This window comes from Onychostoma macrolepis, chromosome 02, assembly GCF_012432095.1.
Source record: "Onychostoma macrolepis isolate SWU-2019 chromosome 02, ASM1243209v1, whole genome shotgun sequence".
Classification (NCBI taxonomy): domain Eukaryota; kingdom Metazoa; phylum Chordata; class Actinopteri; order Cypriniformes; family Cyprinidae; genus Onychostoma; species Onychostoma macrolepis.
The window spans coordinates 8547762-8571541 of NC_081156.1; the positions used below are offsets into that span (position 1 = coordinate 8547762).

Below are 23780 nucleotides of genomic sequence, written 5' to 3' on the forward strand. Positions count from 1 at the left end.
CATATTTTATCTCCATAAAGAACTCTACCCCATATCTAAATTTAACAACTATACCTACTAACTATTAATAAGCAGAAAAGTAGGTCTTTACTGATGCAAAAGTCATAGTTAATAGTTAGTTAATAGTGCAAATTGGTCCCTAATCTAAAATGTTGCCAATAATTTAATATAATAACAAAATGTGATACGATAAATTCAACAACCTCAGTTAATGCATTAAGCACAATTAACTAATACATTTTAGCATTTCAATTAATTGTATTATAATAAATAAATGTTTTTATAAAGGATTAAACCATATTAACCTATAACTAGTAGTAAGCAACAAATTAAGGGTTTATTGAGGCAAAAGTCATTAGTTAATAGTGAGAATTGGCCTCTAAACTAAAGTGTGGCCAAAAATAGGCTAAATATCAAAACAATGGTCACACTTTAGTTTGGGGAACAATTAAGGGATCTAGAATATGGTCACGCAGGATAAGACATTAATATGTGACCCTGGAGCACAAAAGCAGTCATAAGTAGCACATTTGTAGCAATAGCCAACAATGCATTGTATGCGTCAAAATTATCTATTTTTCTTTTATGCCAAAAATGATTAGGATATTAAATAAAGTTCATGTTCCATGAAGATATTTTGTACATTTCCTACTGTAAATATATCAAAACTTAATTTATGATTAGTAATATGCATTGCTAAGAACTTCATTTGGACAACTTCAAATGCGATTTGAAGTACTGCTATTGAAATATGCTTTATGAGTACTAATAAACAGCCAACATGCTAGTAATATGCATGTTAATAAGCAACTAGTTAATAGTGAGAATTGGTCCCTAAACTAACGTCTTACCAAAACAATACTGATAAAAATGGCTTGGGTATTTTTTCTCCGTCTTTCAGTTCATGTCTTGAATGTGTGTGTGTTTCGTGGTATTTCTCAGGTGTTGAGTACAGTACACACGTCTGTCTCTTACCACACACCTGAGCGTGACTCAGTTCCTGGTTCATCTGAGGATGACGCGTCAGCTCGTGTCTGGGGCATTTCACTCCGTCTTTAAGAAGCGCACCTGAGCACGAGGCGAGTTATTTCACAGGAATGTCAGGATCAGTGGCGTGGAGGAGCTCATCGCTGAGGGCCCTTGCGCTCGGGGCCCTGCTGGCGCTGGTTTGTGGGGGACCCAGACCCGAGCACAGGAGCGAACGCGCAGAGTGGACGCAGAGAGTTCAGTATCCCGCGGTGAACGATGCCCAGCGCATCAAGTATCCATCTCTTCACGACACACAGCGCATCCAGTTCCCTTCAGTGAACGAGCCACAGGTACAGAGACAGATCTGATGTATCTTTGTGAATGAAAGATGGCTATTAATTGAAATGAGATGATAGATGAATGGCGTTTTTGTCTATAATTTCGTTCAGCTTTCATAATCGCCAGAACTGATTTGTTTAATTTCTATACTGTATACAGAGGTATGAAGTACTTATAAGTACATTGAGAAACAATTAGCGTAGAATCATTTTTCTCTCAGAAATTGATAGTTAATTTCATAAACCTCAATGAATCGAACTCATTTTGAAGTAGAAAGACTGAATTGGTATTTCCTTGTAAAATGTTACTTCAATAATCTTGTCAAATATGGACTAAGCCAACTATTGGGTTAAAAATTGAATGTAAAAATTTAACACAACAGTTGGGTTAGTCCATATTTGACCCAAAGTTGGACTGAAAAACAACCCAGCATTTTTTAGAGTGAGATTATTAATACTTTTTACTCTTTTATTTAGACGTCTATAGACACTGATTTTGATTTTAGATGAAATAAAAATTAAAATGAAAAATAAAAAAATCAAGCTGATCTAAAATTGTATTAAAAACCGTAGCAGTATCTCAACAATACTAAAATAACACTGTATTGGACATACAGTACTTTATCCATTCAGTTCAGTATTTCACTATTTTCCCCCTCACTTTTGTTTTGTATTTAGCATTAATCAAAAGCTTTGAAAGAAGTTTATTTATTTATTTAAACACCCAGTTCTCCTTGTTTCTCTCCATCTTTCATTTGGACCATTTGAGTATGATAGTCATGGCTTAAAATATGTGCAATTTTTTTCAGTCAGATATGCTCATATGTTGCTGAACATTTATAGCCAGTGACATTCATTTCAGCATAAATTGTATTGTCATTAAGAGATATTTCATAGATCACTAAAGCTATAGAGTTATATACATTGCTGAATGTAACTGAAGTGTAGACAATTTCAGATAAATGGTTTCAGGACAGATTTGAGATTAATACCTAATATGTGATAGACTGGCATTGAGAACAGTGATTAAACTTGATGAGTAAATGATGAGAAAAAAAGAAAAGAAAAAAAAAGATCCATATCCATATAATTAAATGTGGGAAGAAAAAAAAAATCCCCACTTTTATGAAACATTTTCAGCTCTGACTATAGGTTATACATAAAACTAAAAAATAAAATAAAAAACTTATATAATGTAATAAACATTTTATATATATATATATATATATACAGTCATGGCCAAAAATATCGGCACCCTTGGTAAATATGATCGAAGAAGGCTGTGAAAATTAATCTGCATTGTTAATCCTTCTGATCTTTTATTTAAAAAAATCACAAATATCATTATGAAATAAATGTTTTTCTCTAATTATGTTGGCCACAATTAACGGCACCCTTTTATTCAGTACTTTTTGAAACCTCCATTTGCCAGTTTAACAGCTCTAAATGTTCTCCTGTAATGCCTGATGAGGTTAGAGACACCTGACAAGAGATCAGAGACCATTCCTTCATCCAGAATCACTCCAGACCCTTTAGATTCCCAGCTCCATGTTGCTGCTTCTTCTCTTCAGTTCACTCATGTTCTACAGGGTTCAGGTCAGAGGACTGGAATGGCCAGCAGAAGCTTGGTTTTGTGCTCAGTGACTCATTTTTGTGTTGTTTTTGAGGTTTGTGTTTGGATTATTGTACGGTTGGAAGATCCAAACATGGCCCATTATAAGATTTCTAACAGAGTCGGTCACTTATTGATTTTTTATCTGTTGGTATTTGATAGAATCCATGATGCCATGCGTCTAAACAAGATGTCCAGGACCTCCAGCAGAAATATAGGCCCACAACATCAAAAATACAGCAGTATATTTCATTGTACACATGGGCTACTTTTTATCCCTGTGTTCACCAAACCCATCTTGAGTGTTTGCTGCTAAAAAGCTCATTTTTTAGTTTCATCTGAGCATAGAAGCCAGTCCCATTTGAAGCTCCAGTCGTGTCTGATAACTGAATATGCTGGAGTTTGTTTTTGGATGAGCGAGGACAATTTTTCTTGAAACCCTCCCAAACAACATGTGGTGATGTAGGTGCTGTTTGACAATTTTTTTTTAAGGTTTTCTGACCCCGAGAATCAACTATATTCTTCAATTCTCCAGCTGTGGTCCTCGGAGAGTCTTTAGCCGCTCAAACTCTCCTTCTCACCGTGCATTAGGACGATATAGACACACGTCCTCTTCCAGGCAGATTTATAACATTTTATGTTGATTGGAAATTCTTAATTATTGCCCTGATGGTGGAAATGGGAATTTTCACTGCTCTAGCTCTTTTCTTAAAGCCACTTCACTAATTTGTGAAGCTCAGTTATATTTTGCTGCACATCAGAAATATATTCTTTGGTTTTGCTCATTGTGATGGATGATTAAGGGAATTTGTTTTCCCTCCTATTTATATTTCTGTGAAACAGGAAGCCATGGCTGGATAATTTCATGTTCATAATCACCCTGGAGTGCTCATAATTGTGAATATGAATAGGAATATACTTCAGAGATATTTCACTCATAAGAATTTCTAAGGGTGGCAATAATTGTGTCCAACGTGTATTTGAGACAAAACATTTATTTCATAATGATATTCCCCCATTTTAAATTCTTATTATCCAATGAAAGGTTAGATTTTTGTGATTTTTTTTTAAATAAAAGATCAAAAGTATTAACAATGCAGATTTATTTTCATATTTACCAAGGGTGCCGATATTTTTGCCATGACTGTATATATTTACTCAATTTGAATTACTTTATAAAATAATAAAAAACATATCTTAATAATACTCAAATTTAGCATTTCATATGTTTTGTTGTGATTGTTGTTTTTTCTCTCTCTTACTTTTGTTTTGTGTATTGTTTTACCAGTAATCAGTAATTGATTGATTTCTTCAAACACTCCCTGTTCTCTCTCATCAGAGATGTGCTGCTGGTTATTATCTGGACAGAAGTGGTCCGATTGCTCGTTGTGTTCGCTGCTCCTGTAACGGTTTCTCTAACGAGTGCGAGGAAAACACCGGCCGATGTCTGGTAATAATGTCTTCAGTATTGCACCATGGATTTGTTGCCTGTGTTTGTGTTTAGTTTAGTAAGACGTATATTTTGTGTTACAGAACTGCGGTGATAACACAGCAGGTGATCAGTGCGAGCGCTGTAGAGACGGATATTACTCAAGCGCTGCTCAGAGGAGATGCAGCGTGTGCCCATGCCCTCTCAGCAACAAGTAAGACTCACATCTGTGATGGAAACAGCACTGACAGTTTTGAGGCGAGACACTGCAGGCAAAAACATGTTTTTTTTTGGGCGCTGATCTGTTTTGATATTTTGGGCTTTTCATAAAGTGTTGTTACAGACTAGAGGACAGGAAACATACAAAATACACATTTATGTGTTTATTTTATTGCACTTTATTTATTTGTATCTGTAGATTTCAGTTACAGCCACAAAAATATTTATCAGCACAACTGTTTTCAACACTGATAATAATCAGAAACATTTCTTGAGCATATTAGAATGATTTCTGAAGGATCATGTGACACTGAAGACTGGATTAATGATGCTGAAAATTCAACTTTTTGCAACTGGCAGCAATTACATTTGAACAGATATTCACATAGAAAACAGGCATTTTAAAATGTAATCATAAAAGGGTTTTTTTTTTTTTTACTGTATTTTTAATCAAATAAACGCAGCCTTTGTGAGCAGAAGAAACTTTCTGAAGGGTTTCACTGAGGGGTTTGTTCAAGTTTCATTCACTCAATTTTATGCAACATTTTATTCCTAAAAAAATGGTAAAAATGTGTGTCTGTGTGTGTGTGTTTTGTTTTGTTTTTTGGCTGTTGACAGCATTTTATGATTTATTGAGCACTAAAAAGAGAAATCCAAAATCTCCTCTGTAAAAAAACGTTAACTCTTATAATAATTAATAATTTCTGTTCTGGAAATGTATGCAAAACAGTGCATATTTAATAGGATAATGCCTCATTTGCATATTCAAACATAACATTTCAGAAAACTTGAAATGCAAAAAAAGTTTGCAATTCTTAAAGTAATCGATCAGCTAGGGGAAGTATGGTGATATCCGTTAGTTAAGTGGATATTGTGCCCCCTATTTATTTCAATTTAAATGTACCAAATAAAATAATACATTTATGTTGTTAACTAATGATGGCCTCTCTTTCTGCAGTTTTGCTCTGGGCTGCACTGAAACCGATGGCAGACTTCTGTGTCTGTGTAAAGACGGTTACACGGGTGAAAGATGTGAGCGGTGAGTGATTCACTTTCCTTAATTTCCCAAAACTGATCTTTCCACCAAAAATCCCTGCTTCACACGCTCTATACAGTATGTAAAAATCTGTGACTTCGCATCCATGCTGAACCAACATGCATTTCTATGCTTGTCCCGGCTGGTTTATGCTGATCAGGTGCTGGTCAATCAGCATGGTTTTTCTACTCAAGCTGGATGTTCAGAATATTGCCCAAATGATCCACAAATAATGCTTTTTTGCTCAAAAAATGAAGTGCATAAGGTCAACTCATTGAGGCTTGTGATCAGTCAGCTCCAAAATGAAATACAAAATCTGTGCCGATTGAAAGAAAACAAATTGATAAAAAGATTGCATCCAAGATTTGGTGATAATATAGCAAAACGAGAGATTTACAAGAGCTTTTTAAAAGGCTGGTTGTTTCTGACTGTGAGTGCTGCATCTGTTTGATGTAATGTGTGTGCTGTAGAGATGAATCTGTTTGTGATCATGTCTCCTCAGATGTGCTCCGGGATATTACGGCGATCCTCTGGTCTCCGGTGGACGCTGTCGTCTGTGCAACTGTCCTGGAAACCTGTGTGACTCTAAGACTGGAGGTGTGTGTGTGTGTGTGTGTGTGTGTGTGTGTGTGTGATATGCATTTAGCTCTTCATGGGTGAATATCACATTTCAACTCAAAATAATAACAAAAAATAGAAAAATTACATTAAAAAATATATATAAAAACATATCCTCCCCTCTCACCCCCAACACAAACCATTTCTCAATACCACTGCAAAAATATTCAAAAACATCACAATGCATATGGATGTTTTACTTTTAAGTTTTTTCATAATTCCTAATATTCATTGCGATTACCATAATAGTTGCTTTTAATTATTATTATTATTTATTATTTAAACCAGAACATATTAATGAAAATGTTACTTTTTTTCTGCATTAATGAACATTTGGTTGGAAATTTGCCATGAAAATAATGTTCTAATGCAAATAAGTTAAGAAATAAACAAACAAACAGACAGATAAACAGACATAAATAAATATTTTGATCCTTTAAGTTCCTTGATTTCCTTTAAGTAACATTTTATTACGTAAAGCAAATGTAAAATAAAACCTGAACATCTTCTGTGTGAAATTCACCCATAAACTTTGTTTATGGCTAATGCCAAGCTGTGTTTGTCTGCGGTAGATTTGTAATGTAGTAATGGGTAGTAATTCTATGAATATTGCAGCTGAGGGTTGAAATAATCAGTTGTGTGAATATCTTGTCTTATTCCTCCATAACAGTGTGCAGGAATTCTCTGGAGCTCCAAGACACAAATACAGAAGAGCAGTGTGAAGGTAGATTATGTTATTAGCATCACACAAACCACTGGGCTTCATTATTTCTTTTTATTATCTTGTCCTGTGATATTTTGTAACGGTGTGTGTGTGTGATTTTTTTCAGAGTGTGATAACTGTGCACAGACACTGCTGAATGATCTGGAAAAGCTTGATATTGAGCTCAGAAGAATTAAAGATCAGCTGGATTTCGACTCTCTCAGACCTTCATCTAAAGAGCATCTGAGGAAGCTTGAAGAAGCCATTACAGCCACAACGGTATTCCTTCATCTCCTTTCCTCCACATAGAACAAGTGTGATTCTGTACAAGGGTCTATCACACACACACACACACACACACACACAGACAGACAGAGCTGCTCATTGCTTGCTGTTGCATGAAATAAATATGTGGTTTAAAATATCACAGCGTTTATCATTTGCCTCAGAACCCACATCGGCTCACTCATCAACATGATGCACCATCAGATTAAAACGAGTCTGGAACATTCTGTGGGCAATTTGGTGATTCAGTGAAATTTACAGACATGACTGAACATTTGCAGCTCTTGAAAGGGTGTTGAAACCACAAAGATAAAAACAAACAAACATAATTTTATGAGTAGATTTATCAGCAGGTCTGGTCAGCAAAGATTACTTTGATAAAATAAATGTTCAAGTGTCTAACATTATTTGCAAATTATTTGTTTTACTATTATTATTTATTTATATATTTTTTTCCATGTGCTTTCACTGCAAACAGGCTGTAAACCTCATTATTCTCCTGTCTTTTAGACAATGGAGTGATTGACTACACTTTAGAAAACCATATAAAACCTTTCCCAAACTCAATAAGCATCAACAGAACAGATGTATTTTTAATCTTTTCATGATGCAGTGACAATAACGACCCAGACTGTACTCTGATGGCCAAGTTTCTGTTTTGTTAATGCTGACATGTTTTGAAGAACATACATGAACAATGCACAACAAATCTCACTCAGCTCTTTATATTCACGATGTTTTTCTTTCAGAATCTGGTGAACACGTTCAGCTTCACCATCGACAAGCAGGTGCCTAAAATTAACCAGCTGGAACAAGATGTTATTAATCTGGCCGAAGATATGGACAATCTGAAAGAACAGGTACTAGAAGATGTGTTTTCTGATACCAAAACATGCAGCTTTCATGTAGAATACTGTTTATACGCAAGTGAGAAATCCCGAACATCCAAAAAATAAAATAAAATCTTTAAAATATATATTTCATAATATACAAAAAAGGGCCAAAAACTATATTTGTTCAAATATGTCTAAAAATACATTTACATAAATGTTTACGTTTATTTTTGAGGGAAAAAAATGCATTTTTGAAAGCATTTAATTAATTAATTTATTTTTTTGGTTTTTTGCTTTCCATATATTTCAGTCCAAGAAAATATATTCACATTTGAAGAAAAAAACATCATCAAGGAACATAATTTACAATGTTTTTTTTTTTTTTTTTTGTTGAAACTAAATATATTTCCAATTTAAAATATATATATATTTCATTGAGCTTCGCAGTTTACAGCATATAGTTAGCATATATTTAAAATAAGTTTTGGACAAAACTATATATTTTTTTGTTGTATGGGATGTTTGCTGTTCAGATCTGAGATCTGTCCTTTTTCATTACACTTGCTGTGGATCAAATAATTCATCACACCGTTTTATGTCCAGGTCAGAAAGCAATCTGAGGATTCACAGAAATCTTTTGCTAACGCTGAAAACAGCCACCAAAGAGCAAAAGATCTGGACGCCGAGACACAGAACCTCCTCAGAAAAATAAAAGGTAAAAACACAAACAGATTTTAAAAAAATAATAATGTGTTATCTGTAATTCTGTGTGGCATATGAGAACAGAGGTGTTTTGTAGAGGTTTTCATTTCATTGCACAGCAGTTTAGTAAATAAACCTTCTCAAAAAAGAAGGTGTAAAGCAGTCACTGTGGCGGCACCTGTCAAAAGCTACTAATATGTCCTTTTAGAGTACTAATGTGTATGTTTAAGGAACTAATTTGTACCTTTTAGGGTAAATAAGCTACAAAGATTGCATGGGTTTTTTCAAAGCGGGTTAGCAGTGCTGCTTTTGTGTGCTGAGTTGATAAATGGTGTGCTGTTTTCTCGCTGCATCACTGATGACTGTATAGCAGGCCTGTCCTGACAGATCCGGTGTGCTGTGGACAATCCCATAGTGCACTGCCCCGAGCTCAATGTCTCCAGCCACTGTTCCTAAAGGCTACAGTTTACTTGATCCCTCAAAACACATTCGGATCTTTTTGACCTTGTAGAGATACAAAAAACAAAAAACAAACAAACAAAACAAACAAAAATATATATATATAATGCATAGTTTTTTGCAGATATTTCTGTATTTACTTATTTAATCATTCATTCATTCGGATGTATTTTACTATTATTTTTAGGGAGCTATAACTCTCCCTAAAGTTAAAAAAAAAAAAAAAAAAAAAGCTCTACACATTTTGTGCTTAGGTAATTTTAATTTCAGGTCATAATTAATTTTCATTTGCAAGTAAAATCATTTAATACATTAATTTATTAAATGCATTTATTTTGTTTGAAGTATTTTAGTAATATATTTTTTGTTTTGTTTTTGAGCAATCATGAGTTATAAATTCAAAGGAATTTAATTAATTTATATTCGTTCCAGTGGGGTTAATTATGCTTTATGTGTAATTTGAAAGTTCTGTATTTTTTTAATTACTTAAAAAGACATAAATGTAGTAATAACATGGTAATAACACAGTAACATTCAAAACTCATAACACTCCCTCATTAATAAGCAACTTCTCATTAACTTCTCAACAGCTTCTCATTAATACGTGAATGTGAAAGATGTCAAGACATTTCAAAGTTTTGAATGTTACTATGTTATTACCATGCTATTACTGCATTTACCCTTTAAAAAAATAAAAAACAGTATTAAGTCATGACTGTTTTACAAAATAACGATTTTTCGGGTCCAAACACTACATATATGGTAGGCTAATAATGTCTTTTTAGATTTCTAGAATTTATATCAATTTGAAAAAGTGTATAATGCTCAAATTATTATAATTCATTAACGCTTTGAAATACAGACCTACGGTTGGACTCTTTTTTTTAAAGAAGACAATCTGCAGATTACTACAGAAGTGGAATCATTTCAAAATATTAAAGTATCAAAAAGTTGTAGAAGTTTAAATTTACTGTAAAGAAAATGCACTGTACCATTTTTTTTATTTTATTTTTTTACATTTTTTTTATTTTACAAAATATGTTTGAATCCAAAATTGCTATAAAATTAAAGCCTTATGTCTATATAAGTTATGTTCCAAATTTGAAGTTGATATAAAAAAAAATTGAGGTTCCTGTGAGATTTATTTTTAGGGCGTTATACCACAAACAGCCACCGGATGCCATCAAAACTCCATTGAATATTTTTTGATGCCTTTTTTTTCTCTCACAAATGTCTCAATTTCTCTGTGAATATTACTAAACACCAAATATGTAATCTTGAGACGATATGTATTTTGTCAAGATCATAAAAAATATATATATATTCTAAAAGACTGTAATACATTTTGTAATATGACACTTGACTCCACCCACTAAGGGGAGGAGACTGCTTTCCATGGTAATGCAATGTCCGATTTAAAAATAATTTTAGCAAGATGAATTCTGAGGTTTTAAGCTTTCAAATGATATATCATTTATGATGATTACTAAAATATGTGATATGTGATAAAATATGTGATGGAGAAAAAAAGACAAGGGTTTTTAAGTAATCAGTACTGTATTTATGATATTATATGTCCATGACTGGTTCCTCAGAGCTCCTGAAGCAGCTGATAGACTCAGAGAGCAGTGGATCCGCTCTGCCCAACGCCGATCTAGCCAAACTCCTGGAGCAGTCTCAGAGCATGGTGAAGGAGATGGAGAAGAGAAGCTTCACGCCGCAGAAAGACGCAGCTAAGAAAGAGCAAGCTGAAGCAAACAAATGTACATTTACTGTGGATTTATCCCGTGCATGTCTCAGCTGCTTATGCTAATATGCATTGACAATTACTGCCAGTTGCTGTATTAATGTTTGGTTTTCATTGCAGTTCTGGAGAATGTTAAAAACAGCATAAAGCAGCGCGATGAGAATGAGGCGGCGTCGAAGCGTGTCGACAGTCTACTGAGCAGCTATGAGGCCAAACTGAGAGAGTTAGAGGACTTGCTCAAACAGGCTGATAATATGCTGAAGAAAGCCAGCAATCAGAATGACATCAACACCGAAGGCCTCAGAGATATTCTGGTAAGAATCAAGAACTTTACAATCCTCAAAACTCAAAAACACATGCTGTCAAGAGAGAATGTACATCAGGGTTTGTTCTTGCAGACGCGAGTGAAGGATCTGGAGCGAGAGCGAGACCTCGTCCAGGATCAGATTGTTCTTGCGGTGAAACAGCTGAAAGTCACGGAGGACGTCCTGGACATGTTCAATGACAGCAAAACGGTAAGCATTCACAAACACATCGAGAGCATAAGAACCTAGGACGTTTGCTGCTTAATTTATAATCACACATTTATAAACACCTCCAGGTTTGGCCGGATGACAAAATATTCCCAGGTCAAAAAGAAAAATAACAAAGCGTATATATTTATATTTAGCATATATGAAAGCAGTTTATTTATTTATTTTTTGTTCATTCGTTCAGTGTGCATTTCCCACATAATGGCACAATATAAAAGTATATATATATATATATATATATATATATATTAATAGTTATATATACAGTTTTATATATCTATATATTTATATAAAATGATATATCATTTTATATATCACTGTTATTTTAGTATCGAGATCATTTAGTTTTGTTAATATTTTTAAATTAGATTTTACTTTTATATACTTCTTTCATGTTCATTTTAGTTAAAGTGTTAGTAAGTTTGTTTTGTCTTTTTTATTAGTTTTTTGTTGATGTTGTTGTTGTTAAGTACAGTATGTCTATATAGTTTTTATTCATTTTTATTTCCGTTTTAGTTTTATTAGATGAAAATGAGTAAATTGCCTTGGAAGCTATAGTTTACATTTTGTATATGTTATTTTATTAATTTCAGTTAACATTTGTGCATTCATTATAAGTAATGAAAATTTAATTTGGGGAGAAATCTGACCCAGACATTTCCTCAAGAGATTTCCCCAATACTGTAATTAACTTTTGAGCAACCATAATTTTTATTCATGCAGTATTTACATTTAATACTATTTTATCATGCATGCATTAATTGGCTTATCTAACTCACTAGAGCCGGTTACAGATCATTTTCATGATCAGCTACAGTTTTAGTGATTTCACTGGTGACAAACCCTCTCATGTTTCCTCAGGAATACGAACAGCTTGCGGCGCAGCTCAACGAAGCAAAGACTGAACTCAAGGATAAAGTCCAAACCATCTCACAAGCAGCAGCCAAAGAGAAGATAGTGAAACAGGCAGAAGAACACGCAGAAAACATGCACAAACTGGTCAAAGAGCTGCAAGAGTAAGAGACTTCATTAGTTTTCGTATTCCCACACTGTGTCGCTTTCACTTCGTTTTTCATCTCAATATAATGCCAGTTCCATTTGTTTGTCGTATAGACTCTTTAAGATATTTCTTCCCCCAGAGGGAAGAGAATCTGCTGATATATTGTTGCTATATGGCATATAAGTGCTGTTTTTGTCCTGGACAGGGCTGTACAGAATGTGAGTGGGCGCTCTGGTGTGCAGACTGCTCTCTCTGGGATAGAGGCGTACAAAAACATCACCGACGCTGTCAACGCTGCAGAGGAGGCGGCCAAGAAGGCCAAAGAGGCGGCAGACAAAGCGCTCAATGTAGGAGACATCACCGAATGTGCATTAATGTCAAAGTTAGGGAACATACAGTGGCCCTGTAAAATATTTGGACGCTTAAACATGTCTGATAATAAAATATCAAAGCAAGTAAAGAAATATAGCACAGGCACACTTTTCAAGCCAAACATTCACAAAAAGAAGTTTAAAATGATAAAACAAAGGATTAGTGTTATAAAGTGATAAAAAGTCTTGTGAACTTGTTAAATGTGTTGTGGTGAAACAATAGTAGAGCATAGTTAATGAGATAAATTACTCTGTTAGGAGTTTCAGATTAAATGGTCCTGAAATTAATGGGAAATGAATTAGGGGTAACGTTTGGTACTGTGTCCAAACTAAATTTTTCATAAGAATTAGCTTAAATTTCTATAACTTTTTCCATACTTCAGCAATAATGTGGCCAGTGGCTTCTTTCAAAAGAGACCAAACTTAAATCTGTGCTCCAAAACATTCAATATTTAAGACAGTTTAAGTTGAAAATTTCATTTATGCTTAAAAAGGAAGTTAGCTGGTATTAAATGGATCAGAACTACTGTATAATTAAATACCCTACAAATATAAATTATTAAATAAACTAAAAAAAAAAAAAAAACTCAAATATAGTACATTCATGTAATTGAAATAAAACAATACTAAAATAAATAAATTAATTAATTAATTAAATGAAAAAAATAAAATCTAAAATAAAATGTGGTCATCTGAGGAACCCCAAAGGGTCAAGTGTGGCTTTGAGTTTTTAAGCACTTTCTTGGGCCAGTGTATCATGCCAAACATACATGTGTTGATTTATTTTTATTTATTTATTTAATTTTTTTCAGGATGTCAGTGAAGGGGACTTAATCAACAGGGCAACAAAGCTGAAAAATGATGGCAAAAACCTCCTTAAAGATGCCAAAGATGCAACTAAAGATCTTAAAGGTGTGTGTGAATTCAATAAAAACCTAACTTTGTGAAGATCTATCCACATATTGAATTGTCTTTTATACAATCAATCATTTGTAATTTAAACACTGTATTCTGTCTTTTTCAGGAGCAACTAAAGACCTCAGTAATCAGAAGGAACGTCTGCAAGCTGCGGAAGAGAAAAAGAAAGCCCTGGAAACAGATCTACTCGCTGTTCAGGAGGGTTTGAAGGGGATTCAGAGAGGTGAGAAAAGAGCACCGCTTGACATATGACTGTAACGACAAAACATGAGACAGTCTCGCACAGACAAGTTTATTGAGAGGTTTGGTTTAGGGAAGCTAAATGAAATGACAAGTGCTGGCATGTTTGATTTACAAGCACAGTTTTCTTGCTTAGACTTAAAGAGACAGTTCACCCCAAAATGAAAACTCTCATCGTTTACTCATTCTCAAGTTGTCCCAAACCTGTTTGAGTTTCTTTCTTTAGTTGAACACAAAAGAAGATATTTTGAGGAGTTTTGGTAACCAAACACTTGCTGCACTGTAAAAAAAAAAAAAAAAATGTTGAGCCACCTTAAAATTTTAAAGCAGATTTTTGAGTTTTCTCAACTTGTCGTTTTAAGTTTATACGACAAAAATGTGAGAATCTCCCACAAAAATAAGTTGAGCAAACTCAAATATCTGCTGAAGCTGGCTGCCTTAAAATTTTAAGGTGGCTCAACTTTTTTTTTTTTACAGTGTGGTAGCCATTGACTTCCATAATAATTTCTTTAATATAATAATTTATATTTCCCCCATACTATTAAAGTCAATGGCTACCGCCAACATTCTTCAAAATAGATATTCAACAGAAGAAAAAAATAATAATAATACAGATTTGCATTAGTAAATGATGAGAGAATTTCACTTTTTTAGGTGAACTTTCTATTTAAGATTTTTTTTTTCAGCAGGGATATGAATATCCTTGAATTTATGTTTTGCTTCTGTTCGATCACAGATGACATTGGTAAAATTATCGACGCGGCTAAGAAAGCGGCAGCGGCAGCCAATCGCTCCACGAGTGACACAATGGACCAGCTAAACAACATCAAAGCAGAAGTTACCAAGATCTCCATTACTCCTACTCTCTCTAATATGGACAATGTTCTCAATAATGTGGAAATGACCGGTAAGCGCTGCACCTGTTGTTTTTAATCAGTTTTTTTAACATCTACCTCTTTAACTTATGCATTATTTTCTCATTCTGTCTGACAGTCAGAAATCTGAGCGGCTCCATCCCGTCCCTGCTGGATAAAATAGAAGAGATCAATTCTGAGATTAGTGCCGGGAACAACGTGACTGATAATATTAATAAGATAAAGGAGCTGATCGAGCAAGCACGAGATGCTGCTAACAGAGTAAGACTATTCATTTTATATATTCTATCAATTCAATCCACTCAATAGTACATTGAAAATGAAGCGTAACTGCTGAAGTGTAAAGCGACATAACATTTGAATTTAGAAAAATCAACTAAAAAAAACTGAGTAGAAATGACTGACAAATGGATTGAAATAAAGATGCTGCTGATGTTGTCAGGTTTTTTTTTTTTCTAGCATACATATCTTTTAAAAGTAAAGCGTGATTTGCTCTATTAATGCATTTATTTAATCTAAAATAGTTAAAATAGAGTTTAATCTCCTTTACAGACACCCTTAAGTTGTTTAAAAGTTTATTTCTTCTGTTGAACACAAATATATTTTGAGGAATGTTGTTAACCAAACAGTTAACAGTCCCCATTGACTTCCATAGTATTTTTATTTTTTTTTTCACACTGTGGAAGTCAATGGCTACCAGTAACTGTTTGGTTACCAAAATTCTTCAAAATATCTTCTTTTGTGTTCAAAAGAAAAAAAGAAACTCATACAGGTTTGGAACAACTTGAGGGAGAGTAATTTTCATTTTTGGGTGAACTGTCCCTTTAAATTAAACCACTTAACTCAGATATTACCATATTTTCAGTGTATATCATTTTCATAAGTTCATAAGTTTTTTCCACAGTGGGAAGGTTTTTTTCCCTCACAACCTTTTCATTCATGTCTACACTAGTACAAAAGTAATACATTTATTTCATACTAAGTATAGTTCAAATTTATTAACATATTTACTGACACATCGCTCAAGACTTACTGATTTATAATTAAACTTTATTTGGTGCACTACTTGCGCACACTGCACATTTCTTTATATTAAGCCTAAAATGTCTTTTAATATTACTATTGATGAGGATTGTATGATCTTTGAATAATATAATTCTTTAAATGCGAGATAATTAAAGTGTACCTGAAGCAATAGTTCCACTTTAACACAATCAAATATACTTCAGTATATCTTTAGCTGGACTTCAGCACTACTTCTGCACAATTAAAGTGCAAAATTAATCGTTCCAATTTATTAGACTCTTAAGGATACCAGTTTAGTGTACACAAAGTACAACTGCAGGTGTTTTTTTTTTTTTAAAGTACATAAATATGTAAATGTATTTGTAGTATGCATAGTATAAAATAAGTGTATTTCAAATACATTTTAGTATATCACTAGTGTAGGTACTAATATGTATACTTTAGGTTCTAATGCATACCTTTAAGGTACTAATATGCACCTTTTTGGGGGAAAATAAGGTACAAAGGTGTACCTTTTGAAAAGGTTCTGCCCCAGTGACAGCTTTTGTAGCTTTTTGTCTGAGAGTATCGTTCTCCTCTTAATGTTTCAAATCTCTTGCAGATTGTTGTGCCTATGAAATTCACGGGTAAAGGGCACGTAGAGCTGCGTCCGCCGCGAGACTTGGACGACCTGCGGGCGTACACCGCTCTCACCCTGTCCCTCCAGAGACCCGATGAGAAGAGCGGCCGGCGGCGGCGGCAGACAAGTGATGACAATCTGTTCGTGATGTACCTCGGAAACAAGGACGTGAGTGTGATTTTACTGTGCATCAACTTCAGATCATTCAAATCTTCTCAGGCTACATCAGGTTTTTAGCTTGAGCCTCATGCATGCATTCGTTAATTGTTCCCGCAGGCATCTGGAGACTACATCGGCATGGCTCTTCGCAATAACATCCTGCATGTCATCTATAAGCTCAATGGAAAGGAGTACGATATCGAGGCATCCAGCATCACCGAGTCCTCATCTGACGTGGCTTTCTTCGACAAAATCGACCTTTACAGGTATAGTACCATGCATCAATTACAAAAACTATTGGTATTTTAAGATAGTTTATTTTAGGCAGAAACAGTTTGGTTTGAATCCCAGCGTTTCTCCATTACTTCCTGAAAGCTGTGTGCTATTGCTGTCAATACAATGCAAATGTTTTCGGTATTGCAAAGTAAGTGTGATTATTTAGATGCAGTAAAAGAGTTGCATTATTGTATTAATTATTACAGTATTTTACATTCTGAATGTGAATGTGTTTGTTAGTGTCTCCAAGAGCATCTGTAAGGTTTTACCTATGCATTATTGTCTTTACATTACCAGTATAATCTTGGTAATATGCTGAATTCGGAACCATCATCTCTGCATTCATTTATATGCGTTTGTGCAGGCTGTTTTGTCACAAGTAGCTGCCGTTAAATATGTTCAAGTTTGCATCAATTTAAAGGAATAAAGTATGTTTTGTCCTTTTTTGGGTCTTTTGTTGGCTGGAGCCTTTAAAATAGTGCTGCATCTTAATTATACTGTCACTACTAGTATAGTTGTACTTGCATTATGTCTCATGCACCTATTTTTATTTTTGCCCATGTGCCATCTAGAATTTATCAAGATGCACAAGTCATTCAAACAAAGCAGTTCACGTCAATCAATCCGAAGCCTCCGCTGCTGAAGGCAAACAATGGTGAACTGACACGCAACCTGCTGGACCTCAGGCCAGATAAACTGGTCTTCTATGTCGGAGGTTATCCAGATGACTTCAGGGTAAATATGCATATAAGATTTTGTTGGCGAAAGTTTTTTTTTCTAAGTAATGCATTACGGTATTGTGTTTCTCCATAACAAAGTAACTACTAGTTACTTTTTATGGAAAGTAATGTGATATGTTACTTTTGCATTGCTTTTTGTCTGAACTGAGCTTGCTTATTTGTTTTTAATAACAAAAAACTCATATTTGTTTTTAAAAAGAGCACTTCTCTCTTTTTTAGCCTCCGGCCTCTCTCAACTATGGCAAGTACAAGGGCTGCATTGAGTTTTCCACCTTCAATGACAAATTCATCAGTCTGTACAACTTTAAGAAAGCGGTTGATATTAACTTAGAAATCCCTTGCAAGAGGTAAGCTCTTAACATGTGACTGGAGATATGCTGATGTACTTATAAGCAATAATATATTCACAATATAAGCAATAATCACTATTGGTTTGCATGTACGTGTTCGGTGACTTTGAACATCACATTCAGTAAAATCTGTTTCTGTTTCTTTTTTGCTCAGACAAATCCCACTAACAATCTCAGAGTCAGATTACTATGAAGGCAGCGGTTACGCCAAAGTCCTGCTTGAAAGATTCCCCAACCGTCTGTTGATCAATCAGAAAGTGGAAACGAGAGCTAAGGATGCTCTTTTGCTGTATTTAGGAGACGAGGAGGATGTAAGCGTTTGTTCATGCCTATTAAACCTTTTCTGATGTGTCTTTCATACAAATTTCCCAAAAAAGCAGCTATTATTTTATTTAGTTATTTTTTGAGATTTTAATTCTTGTTTTCTTCATACCCTATCAGGACTTTTTCTACAGCGTCTCTCTTGAGAATGGTTACGTTGTTCTGCGTGGCCAAAATGGAAATAATATTTTGGAGCCTGTCAGAAGTCTAGATAAGCTAAGCCTTTCTCCGGTAAGAAAGAGCGAAGTTGACTTTTTTCTTTAAGATGGTGTACATAGTCACGGCAGTGACAATTCAATTGCGCTTTGTCTTTTGTATTTCAGGAGACAGATGTGAAAGTTTGGATTATTGCAGGAAGAGAGTTTATAGTCCGAGTAGGGGACACAGAGATCAAAACGACGATTGTCATTCCACAGCCGTTCAAGCACTTCTACGTCGGCGGGATACCCAACTCTTTGCGTGAGAGGTCCGTGTCTTTCTGTCTTCCCTTTAAAGAGATCATGAACTGCACTTTTTTAATTATTTTATAATGTTCTCTGAGGTCTGTTTATAATGTTAACAGGAGGTTTACACCATAAAAAAAACATAATTTAGAAGTAGTGCTAGGTAGATTACTTATAAATTGTAATATGTAATACTGATTCCAAATTACATGGTTAGTAATAACACATTTTAGATAATATAATCTGACTACTTTTTGATTACTTTCAGATTACTTTTGATCTAACTCGTTTATCACATTGCATTAAATAGGATAATCTTGTACTATATTGATATAAAAATATAAAGAGTAAGAAAATATATTTTATTCATTGTTATTAACATAATGAAGTGCATTATATACATTATATTACGTCAAGGATTCCAAACTGGGTTTGTGAAGTAACTGCAGAGGGTTTATGAGTTCATTAAAAAAGGTACTAATTAATTAAATGTTTTAATTATTAAAAAAAAAATTAAACAAATAATTTTAAAATGAATCAAGATAAAGCACTTACTGAAAAAAATGAAATATTTTATTTGTTTACCCGCATGTCATGTGACCACAACCAATGTCAGAGAACCATGAACATGCAAATGTGATACTTCATTATTAAAATATTTATTTTAAAATCTCAGGGGTACTTCAAGTAAAATAATATTCAATGAAAGAGGATCAGATGACAAAAAAGTTGGTGAATTTGTGAAATTGTATTTTAACGTAAAAGTAATACATGGTAAAATAACCGGCTGAGCGATAATTCAAATAAAAATAAATGGTTTCTTTGGTAGTTGATGCAGCGTTGAAACACTTTTTTGTAAATGCAGTGTTCAAATGCTGTGTAGCACCTGACTAATGACTGATCTCTGTGTGAATGTCCACAAAACTGGAAAACTTCCTGATTGTATATAAGCAGTATGCTAATTTAGAAAGGAACATTTCAAAGATAGAAAAGAGAAAATAGGAAGAATATAATTTTTTTTGCTATCATATGAATATTATGTAATCATGTAATCAATAAAAAAGTAACTGTAGTCTGATTCTGAGTATTTTAAAATGTAATTTAATCTAATTGCAAGTACTTCATTTTTGGAACCTGATAACGTAATCCAGATTACATGTAATCAGTTACTACCCAGCTAATAGGCTATTTTGTGTTAATGTTATGCTATCATAGATACAACATCAGTACCCCGGCTCTGAAAGGCTGTGTGAAGATCAGCACAGCGGGCAGCTCCACCCCGAGCGTTCAGGAGAAAGTGGGCGTCGGCAGAGGCTGCACTAACGAGCTGCAGGTAATCGAGTTCATCTTTCATTATTCAGATTTATATTTAACTGTAACATGCTAGCTTGGTTTCTTCAACATTCACAAAAAGAGAAAGGCGCTTAACCATCATGCTCTTTTCCAGATTGTCAGGAAAGCTGAGTTCAGCCTCGGCAGTGCACTGGAGAAACTCCATGAAGACTTCAGCTTAGACAATGTCAGTCTTTCTCTGGGCTTCAGGAGTACAAAACCAGACGGCATCCTGCTGCAGAACAGCAAAAACGTGTGTATCTCTTCCACTATATGATCAAATGCATGTATACGTTCTATTCTCATTAGTGGGTTTGGCTGTTCAAAGTCTAAAGGCCATTGCACACTGAGTGAGTTTACACACTGCCTCCGAAAACTTTCGTCCGTCATAAAAATTAAAAAAAAATCAGACCAGGTTAAATTTTCTGTGTTTTTGCATCCGTAGCAAGCATTTTTATAGGAAGGGATGACGAATACGAAAAATACGAAAAACGCACACGAAAATTTCGGACTCAGTGTGCAAAGAGCTTGAGTCTTGTGTGGGAAAACGAAAATGTTCAGAAGAGCCACGTACAGCATAAGCAAACAAACAAACAAATACATTCACAAAAATACATGAAATATACATTTGCTAAAATATATTTTCTACCAATATATTTTGTGGCCATTTTTGGTATATTTATGAAAATATATAAATATTTAAAGTATTTAAAAATGTATTTTTCCCTCCATATATTTCAGTCCAAGAAAATACATTAAAGTGTGTCACATCTGAAGAACTACTTTATTTGTTGTCTATAGGATATGTGAACATATGACACATTTGAATAAAAATCAGTAAGAAACATACAATATATATATATATATTATTATTATTATTATTTTTTTTTTTTTTTGAGCTTCACTCTTTAAAACATTTATATAGCATATATTTAAAATATATTCTGGCCAGAAATCAAATATTTATTTTGTGCTGTATGGGGCATCTTGTACAAGAAAATCTGATCAGAAATTGTAGCAAAATTGTATTTTCTTCTAACTTTAAAAAAAAATTCCTAACACTTTCTATTTAATATCAGTTTTAAATGAAATAATCCTATATTTCACTGGTGGCTTTATAATAGACTTGCACAGGTATATCACGCAGCGCGTCTCATTGTGTATTTATCATTGGCACTGTGATTTCTCTGTGGCAGAATAAAGACATTGAGCTTTCCATGGAGAACGGATATGTGCTCCTCAAGTTCCAGGGCAGCGTCTGGAAATCTACTAAGCAGTACCAGGATGGAGAATGGCATTATCTCACTGTTTCCGGACAGGGCCAACGGTAAGATTCATTTGCCTGGAAACACAGTTCATTTGAAATTGTCATATATTTTTGCCTGATTGCAGTTATTAACATGATGTGACAAAGTACAATAGGATTAGAAAAATAACATTTGCATTTGATAACATTCTTTACTCGCTTTTGGAGAAAAATAACAATGAAAACACAAGTCGCAGCCAACTCATTAAATTAAATTAATTAATTGAGGGTTAAAGCACTTCAAAAACACTTGCATGCAATTAATTCTCCATTTATTTATAAATGCAGACAAATGTAATTAAGCATTTAAATTGTGAATAAGTTCTTCTATTTATTTTTTTTTCATACTAATGTTCTCCTTTTTGTTTCAGCGTTGAACTTCGCATCAATGAAGAAGATGTTGGCCAGAGTGTGACCGGATCTTCTTCTGGACTGTATTTGTCCAGCGTAACCCTGGGCAAAGACACCTTCAAGGGCTGCATCTCCAACCTGTATCTGAGGAGGTCATTATTAACTTTTATGTCTCCACTTGCTTAAATTCCCTCATGAAGCTATGTTTAAATTGCCTCTGGGTTTATACCGGTGAGCGTGTGTGTTACGTGTGAGCTCATGTGTGTATTTGTGTGTTTGCAGACCTGATTCTCTTTACAGAGCGGAGGATCTGAGCGCTTACTCTTCCATAGGAGACGTGCTGTTGAACACATGCAGCGCCGCACGCAGTATCTAGCTATTAGCAGGTTGGTTTATTTTCACCATTAAAACAACACGACAACATTGTGTTTGGATTCAACAGCAAACTCAGTGTCTGTTTTGTGTTCTTTGCTTCCAGAGGCGAGGAGTATCTGATGCAGACATTTCACATGGAGATCTTTGGAAGAAATGCTGATATATTACAGCATAACCAACTCACTTTAACCAACTGCTGCATTTCATTGTTTCATTTGCATAATTAAAGATATTTTCATGACATATCTGTGGTAGTTTTCATTTCATGGTCCCATTAGAGATATAACAATTGCATTGCAAAAGAGAATCAAATAACAATTTTGCAGTACTGGAAAGGTTTGCTGTGTTTTGGAGTCTAAATCTAAATTGGCTTCAGAATGTTTTCCTGCACATATGCATTGTGATTAATAGCATTTTTGTAGTGATGAAATACAATACAATTTTAAACATGGAATAAAATGTATAAAATAAAACTCCTTTACATTGCTATGGCTTACTTAAGTAGAATTTTATGTGGACAAAATTAAACTGTATTTTACGGTTCATGACAGTACAGTTAGAAAAATATGGGACAATTGGCATGTTTGGAAGGCTTGCCAGAAGAAAACATGGCAGCACAGTTTAGGTTTTCAAAGTTGCATCTAAACAAACTATAAGACTACTAGAACAATGTCCTTTGAACAGACGAGACCAAAGTGGAGATGTTTGGCCATAATGCACAGCAGCACGTTTGGTGAAAACCTAAAGAGCATATCAGCACAAACACCTCATACCAAAAGTCACACATGCTGGTGGAGGGCTGATGATTTTGGGTTTGTTTAGTACACTCTCAGAAATAAAGGTACAAAAGCCGTCACTGGGGCGGTACCTTTTCAAAAGGTACAATTTTGTACCTATTAGGTTCAAATATGTGCACTTTAAGTACTAATATGTATCTTTAAGGTACCAAAATGGACCCTTTAGGTACAAACATGTACCTTTTGAAAAGGTACTGCCCCAGTGACAGTTTTTGTACCTTTATTTCTGAGAGTGTAGCTACAGGACCTGGGCACCTCACAGTCATTGAGTCAAGCATGAACTCCTCTGTATACCAAAGTATTCTGGAGTCAAACATGAGACCATCCATCCGACAGCTGAAGTTGGGCCAAAAATTGGGTTATGCAACAAGACAATGAGCACCCCAGCAAATCTACAACAGAACGGCTGAAAAAGAAAATAATCAAGTGGCTGAAACAGTGTGGTGAGAGCTGTGAATAAGCAAATGCCCACAGATCTCAATAAACTGGAGCAACGTTGTAAAGAAGAGTGGGCCAAAATTCCTACAGATCGAAGTGAGAAACTGATAAAGTCATACAGAAAATGATTACTTCAAGTTATTGCTGCTAAAAGTGGATCTACAGGCAACTGAATATTAGGGTGTCATAACTTTGTCACACCATGGCTTTTCCATCTTGGCTTTACTTTTTGTTAAATAAATAATGACACGGTGAGATGTCATGCGTTGTTGTTCATCTGAGGTTTTATTTTACAAATTTTAAGTCCTACCAGACAATTTTTTTATTTATTTTTATTTTTTATTATTATGTCCTGATACA

At 34.4% G+C, this 23780-nt stretch overlaps 1 protein-coding gene across 1 annotated transcript; it reads left to right on the forward strand.

The window, feature by feature from the left end:
• Window positions 1-1097: 1097 nt before the first annotated feature.
• Window positions 1098-22422, forward strand: si:ch211-241e1.3 (laminin subunit alpha-3). The gene is made up of 31 exons (XM_058747119.1): window positions 1098-1319; window positions 4259-4369; window positions 4453-4562; window positions 5526-5606; window positions 6106-6200; window positions 6892-6945; window positions 7052-7203; window positions 7959-8069; window positions 8646-8757; window positions 10799-10966; window positions 11071-11264; window positions 11349-11465; window positions 12345-12499; window positions 12689-12830; window positions 13667-13766; window positions 13879-13995; window positions 14749-14919; window positions 15006-15148; window positions 16515-16700; window positions 16809-16957; window positions 17540-17702; window positions 17927-18054; window positions 18212-18368; window positions 18499-18609; window positions 18702-18844; window positions 20037-20154; window positions 20269-20406; window positions 21350-21480; window positions 21831-21962; window positions 22093-22196; window positions 22289-22422. The coding sequence occupies exons 1-30, from the start codon at window positions 1098-1100 to the stop codon at window positions 22184-22186; spliced, it is 4005 nt and encodes a 1334-aa protein (XP_058603102.1). The 3' UTR covers window positions 22187-22196; window positions 22289-22422.
• Window positions 22423-23780: the final 1358 nt, after the last annotated feature.